The 19,949-nt window shown below is 39.8% G+C and overlaps 1 protein-coding gene across 1 annotated transcript in view; it reads left to right on the forward strand.

The window, feature by feature from the left end:
- The first annotated feature begins 1,528 nt into the window (after window positions 1-1,528).
- LOC141810449 (uncharacterized) overlaps window positions 1,529-19,949 on the forward strand; it is a 54,798-nt gene continuing 36,377 nt past the window's right edge. Inside the window, exons 1-2 of the mRNA XM_074698024.1 lie at window positions 1,529-2,190; window positions 10,641-10,787. Of these exons, the coding sequence (XP_074554125.1) occupies window positions 1,569-2,190; window positions 10,641-10,787 (769 nt within the window). The 5' untranslated portion in view covers window positions 1,529-1,568. The remainder of the gene's footprint in view (window positions 2,191-10,640; window positions 10,788-19,949) is intronic.

Genomic DNA, 19,949 nt, shown 5'->3' on the forward strand with positions numbered 1-19,949 from the left:
TCGATTTCAAAGCCTCAAATTTACAACATTATGTATGTCATAGAATTATTTATAGGTGTATTGCACTTTTGCATGCACACACACTCCGTAGAATATTACCACGTCAGGCTGATAACACACAATAATCTTGTCACACTGATCACGGTAAGTTGTAATGTTACAGCTCGCTATTCATGTTTAGTATTCACACTGCTGTTTCACACTGACAGGCCGCTTACTGAGAGCTCTGCCAATCAGACAGCGTGAAGAGAACGTTTTCATCTCAGTAAATCAAAGTGAAAACAGACGCCTGAGGATTCACGACAATCTGTAATGATGTGGTTCGTGAGTGTCATCAAATGACTCTGAGGATCAGATGAAAGAGGGCAAGTATAGCCCTTTGATGATAACTCTTATACCTCAAGAAAAACACACACTCTCTACATGATCTGTAATGGCCAACATGAAATGTTGAAGAGGGTTAAACAAACAGGTGAATGTAAGTTTACGTTGAGACTGGACATTGGATGACCTAAGATTTTTTCAGCCTCTGCTCAAAAACTATCTGCTCTTTTCAGACAACAGGAAGCAGGTGTCTAAGGTTTCAAATCAAAATGAAAAATAAGTAATGAAACTGGAATGAGGGGCTTTATTATAAGATTTTTATATCCAAGAAAAATATAGATATGGGCTCTAAAAACCAGGAACTTGATTTTTTTTCTGTTTAAAAATATTACACACCAACCTTTTTTAGGTGGTAAAGCTTTGCTGATTGTATTGTATCTCGCATTTTTTTCCCCCAACATTGCTTTAATAGATTAAACTTAAGCTTTAATTATGTGCTATGTGCACAAATGAGGTATCAGACACACAAACAAAATCCCAGACAATCATAAGAGAAATGAAGAAATAGAAGAAATAATTACATCTTGCATCCAGGCAAAGTGGTCTCTAATAAAATGAATAGATATCAAATCAATAAATATAAAATTACATAAAAGGTTGGACAAGTAGTATTAGTATTAAAAACAATTTAAAAAAAGATAGCAACAAAAAATATGTATATATGTTATTATGGAAGTCTATTTTTGCCATAACATAGGATTGGAAAAAAAAATAGAAATACAAATCGCTGAGTTAAATCAATGATACAGAACCTCATTATGTATTAAAAAAATTATAAACGGAAAAAAATTAAGTTGCTAAAAAGTTTTTTGTACTATGTCAGCAGGAGTAGCCTAGTAGTAGAGTAGTGACAAGGTGCTACATCCCCATTCAGTATTAAACATTTCACATTTTCTACACCTGGAGCAGTGTTTCATATTTCTTCATAGTTAATTTTAATCTATCTGTATCCAAAAATCAAATATTCTCTTTTATCTCTCGTGAATTCGACGCATTCATTTTGATTGATGGATCAATATCCTGTAAGCAGCAGCCAGCAGCCAGAACATGTACTGTACATTTGCTCATAAGTCCCGCCTCCAGTTTTTCCCTCTCTACCTGTCAGTCAAGTCTTAGCCCCGCCCCCCGACTGCCTGCACGTCGGCCGTCGGGGAAAGAGAGTAAATAGAGAGAGAAGCCTCAAGATGGCTGACTCGCAGGGCTCCGTCCACCTCTCCGGAGCTGCTACTGCGGTAGCTCCGGCGGTCGCCTCCGCCAAAAGCCCAGTCATCAAGCCGACCGAGGCAAAGGGAGCCCCTGACAACCGCTCGCAGTCTTCCCGGGATTTTAACCCGCCGCCGCCCAAGAAGGTCCGAGTCGAGGAGAAGAGCGTGAAACCCAAGAAACTCAGCAGGGACGGAGGAGTGGGAGGCAACGGTAGCGGCAGAGAGAAACTCCAGCAGTCCACGAAGCAGCAGAGTTATGGCAGCAGCCCGGATCCTTGGAGCTCCAGCCTGGTTAAGACAAGCAGCAACACCGGTGGATCCCAGCCTCCGACTAATACCCATAAAGTCTTCAAACAGAGCGATTTCTTCCTACACAAAGCGCCTTCGTCCTCAAAACCCAAGAAACCCAATAAAGATAAACAGCGGGAGAAAGAGAGGGAGAAGGAGAAACGAAGCGGAGAGGAGAAAAAGAAAATTAAAGTGTTGGTGACCCCCGGACACGGGAGTAACATCAGTAACAACAACAACAACGATATCAGCAGATTAAACAACACTCCTGCGGTGAAGAGAGAAAATGGGGAGGTCATTTTGCCACCTAAAGGTAGGCCATAATATATCGTAGTATTTTGTAAATTTAAACTGAAGAGAATTAGTAAACTTTCAGCTGTTTCCATTCAGTTTCTGGGTGTTCTGTTCATTTTAGCTGCTTGACTCAGCGTAGATTAGTCACAGGGGATGTGAACATGTGGCCCGGAGTGTGCAGTTGACTGCCTTCTAATTTGTCTGGACAGTCCCGTTTTCGGAGTAGCCACAGCTTAAAAGCGCTTTTGAATATACTTAATGATATGCACCTACTCTCGGGGCATAATTGTGTACAGAAATATTCTATAAAAGAGGTTAAAGCCGAGTTGAATGTCCATAAAGCTTAGTTTAATAGATGTTTCTAGGGGTCATGGCTGCCAGCTTTAGTCGTTTGTTCACCCGCTCGTGAACCCTCGAGCTTTAGTTGTCGCGCGACCTGCAGTTCGATTGTAGCCAGCTGCTCGTGCTCTTGTTGACAGAGTTACATCCTATTGGGAAACTGTTAACTGTTTATTTGTAAACACTGCTGCAATTCAGTCGAGTTTGATATTTTATTTATATTTAAATGAGCCATAATCTCTGTCGTGACTGCATTACGACCAGAGGTAGTTGTGAATTATTCTGTAATATAGTAATTGTGCGAGTATTTATGATACATAACATACGGATTGTATGCGTTCAGCTACACGCAGCTGTCAACAACATGACAGCCGCCCGCCATTATAGGCTAAGTGTTGTTTTGGTAGAGCACCACGCCCCCCTCTGTAACCTGCGGCTGTATGGGAAACAGACACGGGGCTTCACAGCTTGTTGTTACTCCCATGTTTTACAGTTGTACAAGCAGAACATGATGTTTCCAATCCTTCAGCCCACTCATTTTACCACTGGAAGCTTTATTATTATCATTATTATGCTAACGGAAACACACTTTAAAGAACTGGATCTTTTTTTGCAGAACTAGTCGGATACACTACATCAGAATAATTCACTGAAACTGAAAAACAGAAAATTTAAGAGAAAGTGCAGTTGATAAAAATACAAAATAATGTAATAATTATTTTACTGTTTTTTTATTTGAGTATCTGAAAAAAATGATACATTAGTTTTACCTACTTAAGCTACTTCAACAAAATATTTTCCCCCATTAGGGGTTTTATAAAGTTTTGTTGTATCTTAGCTTGCTAACTTTGCTAGAATGCTAAGTTACACCCATTGCCTCTGAGTGTAAAAATTTATATAAGTATTTTGGTTGGGACTACATTTTTAACTGTATTATCTTAAATTATTTATTCTATGTAGCAGTCTGGCATCTGAATTTACACATACAGTGAGCCTTTATTGATTCCTTGATTCAATTATACATTACTATTTATGCATTGATATATTTACTGCAATAAATAGTAAATAGTAATAATAAAGAAGGCTTGTATTCCACAAACTGATAGTACTCCAACCATTTTTCCTCATTACAATTTTTTATGTATAAATTTGTCTGTGTGTAAATGTGTAAATCCTTTCATGCTGATGAATGAATTAGAATAGGCTGAGGCAAATTCCCAACTTAGTGCACAGTAAATATTCTGGTCCTAAATAGCATCAAGCCCCTTCATACCCATATTTTCTCAGATGTTTAATTATTTCATAAATCGCATGACTCAAGAAGGAGCAAATATTAGATGACTCAGTCTAGTGATAAGGTGGCAAAGCTGGTGTAACAAATGTTTCTTCTGTCTCAGATTTTGTGCTGACATTTTTCTATTTTTGATGTCTTGTTGAATTTTGTGAGTGTTTTAATGCTGACATACCCTGTCTGTGTGCATTTGTGTTTACTGATTTCTGTAACAAGTTCTGTTCTGTGTGTGTGTATATGTATGTAATCAGGAATACAGAGTGGACATGGTCGAGTGTCTGTGTGTGGGCATGATGTCACCCTTTTCCAGTTGGATAGTTTAAGAGGTCATGACACGCTCTGAACAGCCTCAGTGAGAACACCAGAATGAGACGTGTATTTGGCCTGTAGCCCCAACAGACTATCAGAAACCCACACACACAGTCTAGTAAACAGGCAGTGTTGGACATGACTGTACACATTACACAGTTTAAGAAAAAAACAGAAAGGGGATTTTACAGTGAATACCTGATTAGCTATAAACATTTTATCTGCCTGAGTTGTGTGTGATGAGCTAATTTGACTGACAGGCGAGTGCGTTGATTTCCAGACGACTAAATCTCAACTCCACAACTCTGGCTGTTTATAGACTAACTGAAAGTAAGTTGGCATCAGCAGTTTTTACAGATTCAGTCGGCATCCCTGAAATTGTCACATCCGGTTTGCTGTGAGGGGGCAAACAAACCAGAGGCCACAATGCTGAAGAGCTGCTGTGTGCCCCTCTGCAAGATTGATCAAATAAAAACTGAATTCAAAGTTTAATTTACTTTAACACTGTATTATCTTTATTTGATTTTTTTCAGGGAAGCTTAAATGTAGGATTAACAGTGAAAAGGGAGCACAACTATTTACCACGAGTATTTGTGGCTGCTCTGCGTGCAAAACCCTGCATGATAATGTTGGAAATTCATTACAACATGCTTGCCTATTCAAAGGTACCGAGAAGACTTGAAACAGTGTCACTCCTTAACATTTTACACTTTATCATCCATGGTTTGAAATGAGATTATCAGTGTCAAAATGGATTCTTTCTAAATACTGTTTCTGAGTTCAGATTTTAATGCATGAATCTATTTACAGCAGTTACACTTAAAGTCCCCTTGATGACACTAGAGCGCCGGGCTGTGAGTAACACTAAACAAATAGTCTGCTCAACTTTAGCTGTACACTAAACCCCGCTACACACTGAGTTTACAAAGTGCTTGTTGTCACTTCTCAAACAACAGCGCTACACAACCTACATGAAACCATACATCACCTTGTTGCTCTGCATCCTGGGAAAAGTAGGCTTGCTTGAACAAAGAAAAGTAGCGTCAAAAGAAGATCAGTTCTCGATTAAGTTGCTTCCAAAAGAAACGCGCACCTTAGCAAGAGTCACGTCGACAGGGGGTGATGGTGCTCATGGGAAATGGAGTTTTTATATCAGTAAAACACTACAGGTGTCTCTTCATTTATCAAATTGACAGTAATGACTCGGGATGTTCGATACCAGCACAGGTACTTCCTTTTGAGTTCTTACCGATACCAAGTACCAATACCACGGATACATAAAATTTAATAAACAGTGACAGATCATTTTGAACAGACGGCACAGTCACTCTGTCATTAAGTCCAAATTAAAACACAAACCACTCTCCCTGAGTGAGACTTGTTTTTAATAAATTAAAAAAAAGTGTAAAACAAAACTAACAACTCTCAGAGTTTTGGTGGTTTTTAAAAAAAAATAAACTGAAGTGTAAAATACAACAGTTTAACTTTTAACTCTCTCTGGTTCATTCATGTTGTCTGAACAAGACTTGATGCACATCTGATGTGGTGTCACACTGCAGCAATGTAGCGCCAACTACTGGTGAGGAGGACTTACTCATAGTTGTTTTTTTTGCCTTAAGTATTTTCTGGTGGTATCTGCAGCCTTTGCAAGTGCCGGTACCTTGAAGAAAAGGCTGGTACTGGCCTAGCCTTTACTGATTGACTCAGTAAAGGACATGAAGGCTTGTTAGTGTTAGCATCTGAGTTCAAAACCCCTCCCTTGTGTGTTTAAGGTTTTCAAACTGGGGGAAAGGAGTGTTTCCTAAATGTAGATGCCCTGCCTCTGACTATGTTGCAGTGCCGAGTTTTTCAATAGGGAAACAGACATCGTTAGGCTTCAAATCTTCTCTGCTACTTGGTGACATCACTGACACTACCATTACGTAAAGAGTCTATATTTAAATGAGCACTTGGTGAGGTTTTGCTGTTGATGTTGTGCTCTTCTGTAACAGTCGATGCTCCTCTTTAGGTAAACATTCGTGATTCTAATTAGGAGAGCTAAGATGCAGCTCCTTCATTAGCACCACTGAAGAGCTACACTGAGCCTCTTAGTTGCTGTAGTTGGTTGCCAGTGTTGGGGCATTGTAATCATTTTAATCATCTTCAAACATCAGGGCTTGAAGGTATATCTGCACTATAGATTATATCTGGATAACGCAGCTAAATTTGAACTGTTGTGAAGTAATAAAAATGTTTGAGTCTTCTTACATTTTCCAGAAAGTGTTGCGTTGCAGCCTGCCTCAGTGTTTTTTTGGTCCAGTGCTGAAACGTGTCCTTGAGCCAGAGAGAGACAGAGGGAGAGCCTGCCAGCCTCTTGTCCTGGACTCTGAATTTGATTGTGCTTTCTGACCTTCATGGAAACTTCCTGCTGGGATCAAACAGTGTCACATCATCACAGTAATATTATTAGTGTTGTAGGGAGGTCGGAGGTCATGACTCGGGTTACTTTCTGCTTTAAAATGAGGGAACACGACTCTAGAGGAAGGAATCATAGCAGGGTTGTTCGTACTGGGTTAGTATTTGAGAGGTTTTTGTTTCACTTGAACAGAGGAATCCTGCTGAGCGATGAACTCCTGACATCGCCATGTTTTAACTTCATATTATCCGTCTAACTAAATATATCCTCTTCATAAAGATGTACTGAATTAAAAGCAACACTAACATGACTATAAAACACACTTTTCTACATCACTTCTACTGGGCCTGTTGTGAATCCTGGAAATGTAGAGGTACGTTTCTGCGAGCTGATGTGAAGTCACAGTTTCAGTGTCCGTTCAGTATCCGCTTGAGGCAGGGAATTTCTGGACAGGCTGCCAGTTTTATTATATCACTAACACATTTAAAACTGGCTGAATTGACATATATAAAAATCTGTGTATCTAATTAAAGTGATATTCAGAAAAAGTAGATAGAGAAACCAAAAAGACCTTAACATTTGTGTGCCATGATTTTACGTCTAATCTAAACGGAGGTAGAATCTGCGGCTCTGTTATGTGCCTAACTTGAGGGAAAAACACTTGGAGATGTCAGATTTGATCCTGGAGGCAGCACGGTCACTGCATCAGTCTGAGCTGACGGAGAAACAACGGAGACAAGATTTAACAGCATATTGTGAAGCCTAACAGCATGACTGTCTGTACAATTTGTACAAATTGTTAGAGATTAGCCCTCATTGGTTTAAAGGGATGTTTTCCACCAATGTGATGACACAGGCGATAAAAAGTGAGTAGTCTATAAATCATCATGTTTACATGCAGCTGTAAGTACACAGATTAATCTATGTTTTAAAAATGGTGAGCTGTTATTTTTGTACTAAACAGAGAGAAAAGCAAAAAGCTGGTATGAAAAACATTGATTATATAAAGTGTAAAGATGGATGACAACACATTCTACTGCAGGACAAAAGTGAAGGTGAAATAGCCCCCACTGTAGGTATGAAGGTTGAGCATTTTTTTGATACTCTGACATATTTCTTTTAGCTCAAGCTGGTATTAAGAGCGCTAACAAATCCAAAGCTTTGAGCTTAATTCTGTAAGCTGTATCTGTGTGTGTGTGGCCAGGTATTTTCAAAAACGAATATCCTTTCCTCGTTCATTTTTAAAAATACTTCCACACGCAGTGGGTGAATCCGCAGGTGAGTGCGGCTCGAGGCATGCCAAACCCATAATGGCTAAGATTTTCCAGACCTAAAATCTGTGTCAGCCAACCAGAATGAGCCCCCGTCATTCAGCTGTGACGTTTAAGAACTGAAAACTCTGTTTACCAGCGTCTACACGAAACCATGAAACCCGAGTTTTCCAAAATCTTCACTGTGGCCGGAGTTTTTAGAAAACATTGTTTTTGATGACGCAAAACTGTGGTTTCCTGTGGACGACAGGCGTAAACATACAAAAATATATGCGTTTTCCTAAATACCCGGCTGCGTGTGGACATGGCCTGTGTCTCTTCTCTCTACCACACCTGAAGCTAGGGATAGGTACCGAATTAGGTACTTATATAGTAACCGACCAAATTCTCCCGAAAGTTCCGGGTACCGAGTAACGTGAAATCAAAAGGTACCATGTTTAGGTACCTAAATGCATCCTTGTGACTGTGGGGAGTGGAAGAGTAGTTGGTTTTCATAGCTGGACATGAACATGGCATTACAGGGTTATTTATTGAAGAATAAATATGTTAAATAAAAAAAAAAGGTTTTATTATCAAACAAATTGATATTTTTTTTACCACATTAACACAAAAAAGTACAGAAAATTGGTTTCGTTGAGTACAGATACTGATTGCCAGGTACCAGACATCGATACCTTCGTTTCAAATGTGAAAGGTACCCATCCCCACCTGAAGCTCTTCCAAGGCTTAGAAAAGATGTGAAGTATTTTGTCCATTCAGTAAAAGCAACACTTTGTGAAACAGTTTTTCACCTCAAGGGAGTCTGTGGTTTTGGCTTTGCTTTTTGGGAGCTATGATGTTGTCCATCTTTATATATGCTCTATAGAATGAAGAACTGCTTATGAAAACAAATGCTTGTCAAACTCTTGTGCCTTCAGTGGAAAATGCAACATCATATGAGAAATCCATTCATGGTATGATGTTTAAATGCCGTGTTATTGCTGTATCATCTGTAAAAATCACATTACATGATCGGTCATGTTGCTTGATTGTGAAATCATTGCTCTAAGAACTGTAACAGCCACTGGCTCTATGATACTCCTGCACGTCTTTTGAGCATTGCAGTGAAGTTTGTTTGGCGTGTAGCAGTAGTAGAACTTTACACCCCGGCTGCCTCTGGCCCTCCATCTTTCAAAGTGATTTCCCTCCTGTGATCATCCTCACACTGAAAACCACCTGCTGTGTTTCCCCTCCAAACCGGCCGCCGCTGGAAAGTCGGAAAACAAAACGGTAAAAAAATGAAAAGAAAGCGGCTCCGTTGCGTGAATCTCATTAATTCCTGATTCATTCACGATTAAAGTTCAGAGCTGCGTCGCCCCTGACAAACACATTTCAGTCACTGAACTTCTCACCCTGGAGCTCAGCGCTGGTCTCCTAGCCGCTGAAAGAGGAGGTCTGTTCACTCCAGCTGTGATTAAAAAGCGTAGCTCTGCTAATTTATCTCCTGTTGCCTCTGAATTTAAACTTCACGACTGAAGCTCTCCGGCGTGGCCTGACATGTTTTTGTAAATCTGGCAGCAGATCTGAGTGAGGCCTCCTTTATCGGCAGCTTCCTGTAGAGCTAAATTGATGTTTTGAAACATGCTGTTTTTTCTCCAGCAGGCAGCTTTACAACGTCTGGTAATTTTGCAGCATTATTTTGCATCGCTCTTTGCATGGTTTGTTTGCAGTCTTAGCACTGCTCCATTTAACCGCAGGATATGAGGGGTGTGACTGCCTGCGTGTTAAGCAGCACAGAAACATAACTTCCTAATGCCACAGTGTTTATTTAAACGCATCATTAAAAAGAGTGTATCGATGTAGCTTCTAATTCTCCTGCTGCTCCTTTAAGCTTTTTTTTTTAACTTTCAAAGCGTTTTCTCTTTTGATCCTGCAAACAGCAAGTCCAACCCCACTGTGCCCACTTTCCCACTCTGCAGGTCCACAGGAGAGTGAACAGTCTGAAAACACAGCTTCCTTTAAAGGTGGATCTGACTGAGTTCAAAGACGAAACTCCTTCAGACGAGGAAAAAGAAAGAATACGAATGAAAAATAATGCAGCATGAATGAAGCTCCTCTTTTTCTGTTTTTCTTTTCTGAAAGGAAATAAAGAATCAAAAGAGGAGATGCTGAAAAAGATTTGATGAATCAAAGTATTTCTTCGAAAGGTGAGATTTTTGTTGCACGGCTGGACGTGAGAGGTGTTTATTCTCAGCGGTTAACGCAGACACACTATCTTCCTCGAAACCACTTCAGCGCCTGAAGTGTTTGATGGTGTGTTTACATTTTCAACTCTCATTCAGAGCGATTTGCAATGAGTGTAACATTCAAGTACACTCCATTTCCTCAATATGTGAAACTCCCTTAACACCCAGATGATTCTGTCAGGCAGAGAGGAAATAAAATGAGCCGGACAGAAAAGGCAGGATTTAAAATTTTAGAAAACGGGGAATATTGAAGCGAGTAGAAGCAGAACACGACAGCACAGGGAAGAGTTTGAGGGCAGGAACGTGGAATATATCAGGATGAGATGCTGCTTCGAGGTTATGGGTGAAGTTGCAGAGTGACTGCAGAGAACTGAAGGTAATTACAGTGTGGCACAAAAACCGTGAAAGATAAGAGCAGAGGTTTTGTGGAGGGATGGATTCGTAGTGGAAGGAAAGAAAAGCCAAAAATTTGTCAAGGATGGCGGCGAAGGTTGAGGCACTTGGCAAGAGCTTTGTTAAAGGGCTGGACAAAAAAATATATCGAAAGCGAACAGATGGAGCGAGTTAATCTGGGCGCTCGTGTTAATGTTATTGTGCAATCGAGATCTGAATGCCGTCTTGTCTCCCTGCTTTCAACAGAGCACTCCAACAAGGACAAGGCGAAAGAGAAGGAGCGAGAGGAGAAGGAGAAGAAGAAGGTCAAAGACAGAGAGAAGGAGAAGAAGAAGCACAAAGTGATCAACGAGATCAAGAGGGAGAACGGAGAGGTCAAGACGCCTGTTAAAGGTTGGTGCTAACACACAGACATGCAGAGTGTGTGAGTTATGCATTTATCCTCCTCAGTGAAATGCTTGGAAAGCAGTTTTTAGACGACCGTCTCCGTTTCCAAGAGCCCACTAATGTCTTTAATTTGTCCAAAACGGCAGTCCAAAGACAGAACGTTTTCCGTTTGCCACAAAGATTTGAATTAGGAAAGATTAACTCTGTAGCCCTGTTATGATGTGCTAACTTGGCTATTACTCACATTTAACTGAACATTCATCACGTGAAGAAAAACCACAGCTGATTAATTTTTCTGCCTCATGGCTGTCAGTCTGCCACATTTTCTTTTCCATTCATCAGTCCTGAAGCCCTGCCATGTCCTACTCAGTTCAACAGTTCTACACTTTACAGTTTCATTTAGCAGATGCTTTTTGTCCAAAGTGACGTACAACACAAGCAAGAATTTAGACAGAAGGAAAAACCTTAGTTGACACGACAAATGCTATAAGTAGGGATGTCCGGATATTACATTTTCACTTCCGATACGATACCGATACTGCAGCATTGAGTATTGGCCGATACCGACATTAATCCGATATGATATCAGCATTAAACATACATACTTTTATTACTTATTTTATAGTATGTCTGTCCTGTTAGAAAAGGCTTGATTAAGTGATATTATTCAAACAAAGAACAGTAGTCAGCAACAGTAGTTATGAGGAAAAACTGACTCGTTTATCATTAACCACTGGGTAACAGAAATTTTAACATGAAACATAAGAATAAACTCGTAATTGAATAAAATAAAGAAAAAATTAATAGACCCAGAAAATAATCTAAATAAATCAAATAAAAACAGCAGGAGCGGGGTCTGGAATGGACTACTTATATCGGAGATTTTAGATGCATTCCGATACGATACCGATATTTGTTTTTTTGCTGATATCGGACTGATATCTGATATCAATATAGGACTGGGACACCTCTAGCAACAAGTTATTTGGCTGCAGGTGCTGCCATTAAGTGTTCTGTGAAGTTTTAACTTCATGCACCAAGTTCAACTTGGTACAGTTCTTCGTTTTAGGTCACACTTTTTGTATCTTGAATAGGATTGGGTAAAAATATTGATGAAATGATGGATTGCAATATTTCCTTGCCCAGGTCAATTCATTCAGGTTCAGCAAATTTTCTGAATTGATACACTTCCTGGCAGGGAAGGGGGGCTGTGCGTGTCATTAGCGTTGTCTGGACGAAGGCTGAACGAGACCAAACAACTTCAACAAAAAGCAGCCAAAGCAGCAGCAGCGTAAAGCCAGCTCCTTCAACTTTAAAGTCTGAAGTTTGGGTTGTTTTATTGCTCCGAAACGTTAGGTGACAAACCGCATCTGTTCACATGGGCATGGAAGTTGAAAATCAAAGCATTTAAATCAATAACAAACTGAATCGATATTGATTCGAATCCCAACCTAAAGAATCAAATCAAATCTTGAGGTTCTTAGCAATACCCAGCCGTAGGCCTTAACCTCTCGTGCCTTTTCAGTTTAGCCAAAAATCTTCCCAAGGAGTCTGTGTCCAGAGCCGTATTCTTAGCAACAGTGTGGAATAGAGACATTGTATGGTCTTATTGACTGATCTCAATCATGTTTATAAGGCAGCTGTGTAACAAGAATCAATATTTCTGGACAGATTTTGAATCATGAATTACTTAAAGAGGGCATATTGTGCTCTTTTTATGCTTCATTCTGTCCCTCTGGTACCATTGTAGTTAGGGATGCATGATATTATCGGCACAATATCGGTATCAGCTGATAAAAGCTTAATAACATGTTTATCGGTATCAGCAGATATGAAAACTTCTGCCGATATGCCGATAAGGAGCTATTCAGTTAGGATTATTATTATTTTCCATCTGAAACATAAGCTCCTTAAATAAAATGTAGCACTTCATTTATTTGCACTGCAGAGCTCTGTGTCTGTCACCAGGTTGTTACAGTAGCTCTAAAATAATCAAATGCAACTTGGTTATGTTTAAAAATGCATTTTACATCTAAAGTTCATGTGATCTAAAGAAATTATTTTTCTGTATTTCAATACTGAATGTCTAGAGTTTGAAAAAATAATACATTTCTTATTTATGGTAAAATCAAATGTTTCTTGTCTTGTTTTATGTGTGTTTCTTAAACAAATAAGACCGTCACAATAAGAGTAACATATAAATTCCAGTACAGGATAGACTTAGCTTTCTTTACAGTGAAAAAAACGAACAAACTTATGATTATTGGTATCGGCCAAAAGGGGTTCTGATATATCGGCAAAAATCCAATATCGTGCATCCCTAATTGTAGTAGATTTACAAGACTGACAGCTCAAAATAGTCACTGTGTTTCTGTCACTGGTGTTCAAGAAAACCCTTGTTTTGCATTTTTTTAGCTGCTGTCTCTTTAAAGCTCCCAGCTACACAAACCCCCTTCCCTCTGATTGGCCAGTACTTTGGAGGCCTGTCAGAGACAAAGCTATGGGCAATCTTGGTGTTTGAGGCCCACTCATCAAACGTGCCATGAATCCTTGTGTAATAACCTCATCGTATCAGCAAGTCATGTGAAAATCATGCAGCAGTTACTTAATATCCATGGTTTGAATATGAGACAGTATGATACCCCTCTTTAAGTTTGAGTCCAGGATGTATGATCATAAACAATATAATTGTAGGGTGTTCAATATTTGGAGACCTGTTAAAAAGTCTGTAGTTTATCTTGGTTACTGCCTCTGTGTAATATACAAGAGAAATATTTGAGCTCTTATATTTTAACCTTGTGTTAGTTTAGTTTGTCAGTAAAAAAGAAGTAAGACTTTCATAATCCATGATCATAAAACACAAGATGCTAATGATCATTTCTCATGTGTTACTGCTCAGTGCTGTCGCTGCGTATTCTGCTCTGACCCACTTTCTCTTGCTACTCTTCAGTAAATCATCATCATGTTCTAACATACAAGCTCCACACACGGCTGCTAAGCCCCCCAGTGGGTGTTCAAAATGCTAATACCAGGAGTCATAAAAGAGGAAATATATCAGGGTGTTACAGTGTTAGCTGGTAATTTCTTCATTCTCTCCGTGTGAATTTGATGGCAGGTATTAGGTTGACCTTTGCATGGTGCTGCTCCTCACAGGCAGCTTTCTGCTTTAATTTTATTTAGTCTGACACTCTCTATGTGTTTGTGTGGGCACAGCGAGGTGCATCTGGCAGCTCAGATTGTAACCGGAGGAGCTGAGAGACGAGTCAGTGCAAAGGCAGCCTACCCATGTGTCCATGTGCCTGTCTGTCTCTCTGTAACTGTCTCACTCTGTCTCCCCAACTGTTGTGCTATTTCTTTAATATCTTTGTCATCCATTCCTTTCTCTCAACGACCAACAAAAATATATTTCTTTTTATTAAAACAGGAGCTGTCTGTTAGAATTACTCAGTTTGTCTGAACAGATTCCTTTAAGGCTGAAAAATGAAGATATAAAAATATATTGTGCTTTTTAATCTTTATACTGCCCCTCTGGTGCCTCTGTTGGAGCTTCAGATTATATAATGTAGCCATATAACATTTCCATGTACAGCATGATGCCGTGCAGAGATGTTAGAGGAAGGCCACTGTAGGCCTGCAGGTAAATCAGCCAGTCAGGCTCCGTCTGCGTCCTAGACAATGTTCTCTTTATGAATGAGTGAATTATTTGCTGAGCTGTTACGTAACATCCGTCTGCCTCTGTGCACTTGACCTTTTTTTACACAGACACACACACGCTAACATGAATACACACTGACATGAATTCTAGACCGCAGTTTTTTTTCCCTCTAGTTCGGCTCCAGTCGGACTCTGTGCTGGTATGCCGTGGACCACGCTGTGACATTTAGAGGACTGAGCAATAACCTGACCGCGCTTCGTCACTACGGGCTGTGGATTAAAATTACAGACAGACAATTTAGTTCAACCTTTCAGTCTTGGTTGTTTCTGAGGTTGTTTGTGATGAAAAACCGTCAACATGAGGAGGAGGAAGAGGAAGTTCCCACACCAGAGATTTTTCTGCAGTGTTCAATCAGAGTTTTTGTTTGACAGTGACAGAGAAAAGGAGGGAAAGTTAGAAAAGTAATCACCAGGAGAGCGTTTATGTTAAAAGTTGAAAAGTGAGAGGCTCAGAGAGGAAACGTATCGGAAATCAATAAGCTGCAAACAGCTACGCTGACAGCTACTTTACTTCCTCTGAGCCTGTTTGTCTGTGTGTTTGGACTAATCTAACCTTAAACGGTCTGTGACTGTCGAGCCAAGCGGCCCACTTTAAACACGAGTGTTAACAAAGAAGATAAGATCTGATGCTGCGAGCGTGGAAGTTCATTAAAGCAGCTGACAGAGGTAACAGGTCGAGGTCAGCTGTCAAAGATGCTTAGCTCATAACGTGAGGAATAAGCTTCAATCACTTGTTAAGATTAAGAATAATTTGTTAAATGTTTTGATTTTTTTCAGTTTCTGGAAATGGTGAGTTTCTCCCATTTCTCCTAACCTGTATCTGCAGACTAATCCATAAAGAGAAAAGAAATCTGCTGCACCTCCCAAAAGAAACCCGGCTTTAAAACTTCTCCAAATTTTATGTTTTCAAGTTGCTATGGAAAAAAAAATCATCCGACTCAGAGTTCTCTTTCCCCTCTCTATGAGATCTTCAGTGGAGTTGAAGTCTTTCCTGGGATCGTTTAAAATGATCAAAAAACACCAAAGATAAAAGACATGCAAGTGCGTTTAACTTTCACTTTAATTACCCTCCAGAGGGGATATTTCTTCAAGATTGCTGGAAAAGTGCTCAGTCTTAAACAAGTTACAACATCACACGAGTTCATGTTCGACATGTACATAAATCCAGAGTGACACTTTGGAAGGTTGCAGTCTGAAAGCTGCAGATTCACACTACATTCAGAAATGTTTCACTGGTAGAGTTCTTTTTCACATTTTACTTCACCAGGAGATAACTCATTGAGATCAAACTTCTCTTTTCCAAGACGATCATGGTCAAGAAAGGTGGCAGCACAGTTTACAAAATTTACAAAATGTAAACGTCTCAGCTCTGAGTTTTGGCACAGCCAATAAGAAAAGAGCCTGAGATTGAAGTGTGTAAGTCCCTGAAGGCTTCTGCCTGATGAAGATGAGAAGATAAGAAGGCAGCAGATTTAAGATGGACTCATGAATAAGGATACGACAATGGAGGACCAACCAAGAAGTCTATAAAGCAAACAATGATTGAGTGATTTAAAGTTAGTAATAAACCTCTGAGCTCCAGGATTCACAGAGTCCAGCACATGCAAACTCTGAGAGGAGGCCTTCACTATCAGGGTATCTGCGGGGTCTTCAAAAGTCTTAAAATCCAACAATTTGAATTTAAGGCCTTAAAAGACTTGATGTGGTTTAAATACTAAATAAAAAGGAGAAAGTAATGTAATCCCTGTGTTAAAGCTCATGTAAGTAATTCTGTTTGAGTTGATTTTAGCACCTCCATTGAATTAGGCGACTAATCTTATGTCTTTGCTGATATGGTTCACAAAAGAGAGGGTTATGGTGTTTTTAGTTTGGTGAATTGTTTTGTATTCCGCCAGGAAAGAGCTGTGAATAAACTTCAATATTTTGAAGGAATTCCATGCTTCCTATTTTCTTTTATGTCATTTGTACTTTTTTTGCCCATATGGATGGGAAACGGGTCTTAAATTTTATTCATTTTAGTCTAAAAAAAAAAGTCTTAAATAGTCTTAAGTTGGACCTGTTAAACCATAGACTGTATATAGAGTCCACAGCGTGGTTCTGTCATTTACCATTGTACAGTTTTAAAGCCAAAATTCCCCCGTCACAGCCATTGTAGATGTTGCAGCCAGAGTCTGCGCAGCAGAGACTGTGAGGGATTCTGGGAGAATCTGAGTGGTGCTGGGTGACAAAAATAACATTTTTTTTTTCTTTCGAGAGTCTAATCACTTCTTGACCCTACATCCCAACATATTTTGCAATCCTTGAAAAAAATACACAAGAACGGCAGCTGTCAATCATCGTTAAACGTGACGCAAAGCCCTGTTTTTAACCTCTTAAAAGTAATAAAAACAAAACTTTTTAGAAAAAAGAGGACTTGAATACAAGGCAGCCAAATGATATCTTGAAATCACCACAACAATCGGGCATGAGAAACATTTCTACGAGATGTATTAATTTTTTTAAGTTTGACCACAGCCCATCTGGAATGACTGGAGAGATGGATTTTTTTTTTAACCTATGCTACAGCCAGCCACCAGGGGGAGCAGTTTTTGTGGCGACCTCACTTCCAGCCGAGCAAGACGACGTCCATTTTTTTTTACAGTCTATGGTTTTAACCTGCAGAGACCCCGATTATATACAAGTCGTGAACGTAATCTAATACCGACAGCAGCAGACCCCAGTTTGTTAAAGTTTGTCTAAGTTGATATCTGTACACTTATAATGGTTTTTGGTCAACCAGTAAAAGCCAGATTTGTTTTATTGAGATAAGCCGACTGTTGTTGTTGTTATTAAAAGATAACTCTGAACTTAGCTTTCATCATTTTAAATAAGATTATTTACTTTCAGTCTCTAAAGTCTGAACAGGTATGACAAAGTGTAATAACAAACTTTATCTGTTGTTGGGACGTCACTATGGCAACATCAGAGAAATTAGCTCAGTGTCTTTGTATCAGTCTGCTGTAAAGTGTGTGTTAGAGAGCAACAGAAAGAAGGTATTTGCTCCACAATACCCAAGCTACTAATCCAAAAGCTCTTTAACCCCTCCCCCAATTCTCTCTCTCTCTCTCTCTCTCTCACACACACACACTCTTATCATGTCACTATCTCCTTCCTCTTGCTCTGTTTTGCTGTTTTTCATTCCTGCCTTATCTTTCGTTGAACGTGTGTGGGGTACAAACTCATCTGTAGGATGTGTGTATGTGTGAATGAGATGATGGCTGATATTTGAATTATGCTGAGGCAGCAGCACTTCTATCAAAGTGACTCACGTGCACACAAACACACACACACACACACACACACACACACACACACACACACACACACACACACACACACACACAGAAAGTACATATATAAATGCCCACTTGTTTACACAACCGCTGGGCAGGAATGAAGCAGCCAGCAACACATTAGTAAAAAGATGTGAAGAGCTCCCTCTGCCTCGCACACATAAACACAGACTGTAACCCTGTGCATAAATTTGCATGTTGCACATTGTGCAGCCTCAGGCGCTGAAGAGACGGGCGACTATCACGTACAGTATCATCCCCGTTTGGATGAAATGCTGCTTGAAAGCTTGTTTCCTGTTTTAGGCGTCTGCCGCTCTCAAGGGATTCAATTCAGAGCTCTTGAATTTATTTTATGTATGCACCCGGGGAGATGTGCTCCATCTGGAGAAAGCTATGAGTCATCTGTCTACACGTACTTAAAATAGTTAGGACTCATTATTTTCTCCTGTATAGCTTTTTAAACAGGGAATTAATCAGTTGTTTGGATCATTAGGAGTGTGGGAATAAAAAATGCAACAATCTGCTGAAACTTGTTTTTTAGATTCCTGTATTGATAAGTTTTACCTCATTAAAAAAATCTCTGGAAGCGCTTTCACCCATTCAAAATGATTCTTCTTTTTTTGCGATCAACTTTTTATTTAAAATTTGACAGTTTAAAAAAGATTGAATCGAAAAATCACTTATTGTCTATGACCCCATGCACATCAATGTCCACTATTAAGTATACATACGTGAGGAGAAAGAAAAAACAAACAACAAGAAAAACAACAAACAGGTCCAGGCCACAAGTAACAACCTTTAGGAGTGTCTATTTATTTAGGTGTTTTTGGAGGTTGTATATTACCTAAGTCAAAGTCTCCATGACTAAGTATTTTGCACCATAAATACAGGCAAATGAATTCTTTAAGTGAGCAATGTCTAAATAAGGAGCCAAGTCCAAATAGATAAACAATGGGGGGGTTCCAGTGAGTAGCCACTAGCTTTTTTGTGTCTTATGGACACTGTCAGACCAGCCAGCGGGAGGACATTTAATATCAGAGCTGCAGGTGAGCAAGGTTAGCATCACACCAAAAATTGTGGAGAGGTTAGCTGCCAACAATCTCCAGAACACTGACACAGGGGGACAGTCCCAGAACATATGAGCTAACTGCCTTTAACGAGCAGAAAGAGCACAGAGGGTCAGCCACTAATTTTAATCTATGCATCCTTTGGGGTGTTAAATTAGAGGAATTATTTGTTTATCAACAGCGGATGCGCGCACAACTTGACCGCAAAAGCACTGTGGAGTATAACGGTTTGTCAACTGAGGTGGAGGAGTTAACCACCAAAAAAGCATTTTTAAACTAAATATTATCACTTATACAGATGGCAAACGGCTCCCAGGTTTGTGAAATTTCAGCAAGTGGACAGATATTAGGTGGACAGACGTTTTTAGACCCAGAGAGCCATTTAAATAGAAAACTGTCACTTGATGCTAATAACTGCATTATCCATGAACACTTACCAGACTGTGACAGACCAGGACGTAAACATGTGTCAATAAATCAGAAACCTTCCAAGACCAAAAAAAAGCACACAGACTACTGAGTCTGAGACCTGGTTCATAATAAAAGAGCCAGAAAACTACGTCCACATTTAACTATTTACCCTCAGACGGCGCTGGTGTTCCAGTGTAAAGTGTGACCCTGTTAACTGGTGACTCTCGGCCATTCATCCCAAGCGGCAACCTCCGGTCTAAGAATATTAGACAATGCGGAAGTGCAAAAATCTGCTGTTTCTCGTGTGTCCGCTTGAGGCTGGCGCCAGAAGTTCAGGAAGTCATACACACAAAGCCAAAAAAAGCTGTTTTCAAAGCAGAAATTATCCTATTTACAGCCTTGTTCAAAAAACGTCTCCTGTCTGGGTCGCTAATTTTACTACCTGCACCCACTGTACGGAGGGTTAATTTTTTCTAACTCGGCAGTTCAGAGGATATTAAGATCCCAAGCTCGCCCAATCAGAGGCACAGCTGAGGGTCACTTGACAGACAGGCGCCCTATAGCTTTACGAGAAGCCCTTGCCACTACCAATATTGCCGCTATAGCTGATGTGCTTCACTTTCTGTTTCAGAAACAGACGGTTG

The sequence above is a fragment of the Halichoeres trimaculatus genome, unplaced genomic scaffold, assembly GCF_033239565.1.
Source record: "Halichoeres trimaculatus isolate MK-OKI-2021-1 unplaced genomic scaffold, fHalTri1.1 fHalTri1_scaffold_21, whole genome shotgun sequence".
NCBI lineage: Eukaryota > Metazoa > Chordata > Actinopteri > Labriformes > Labridae > Halichoeres > Halichoeres trimaculatus.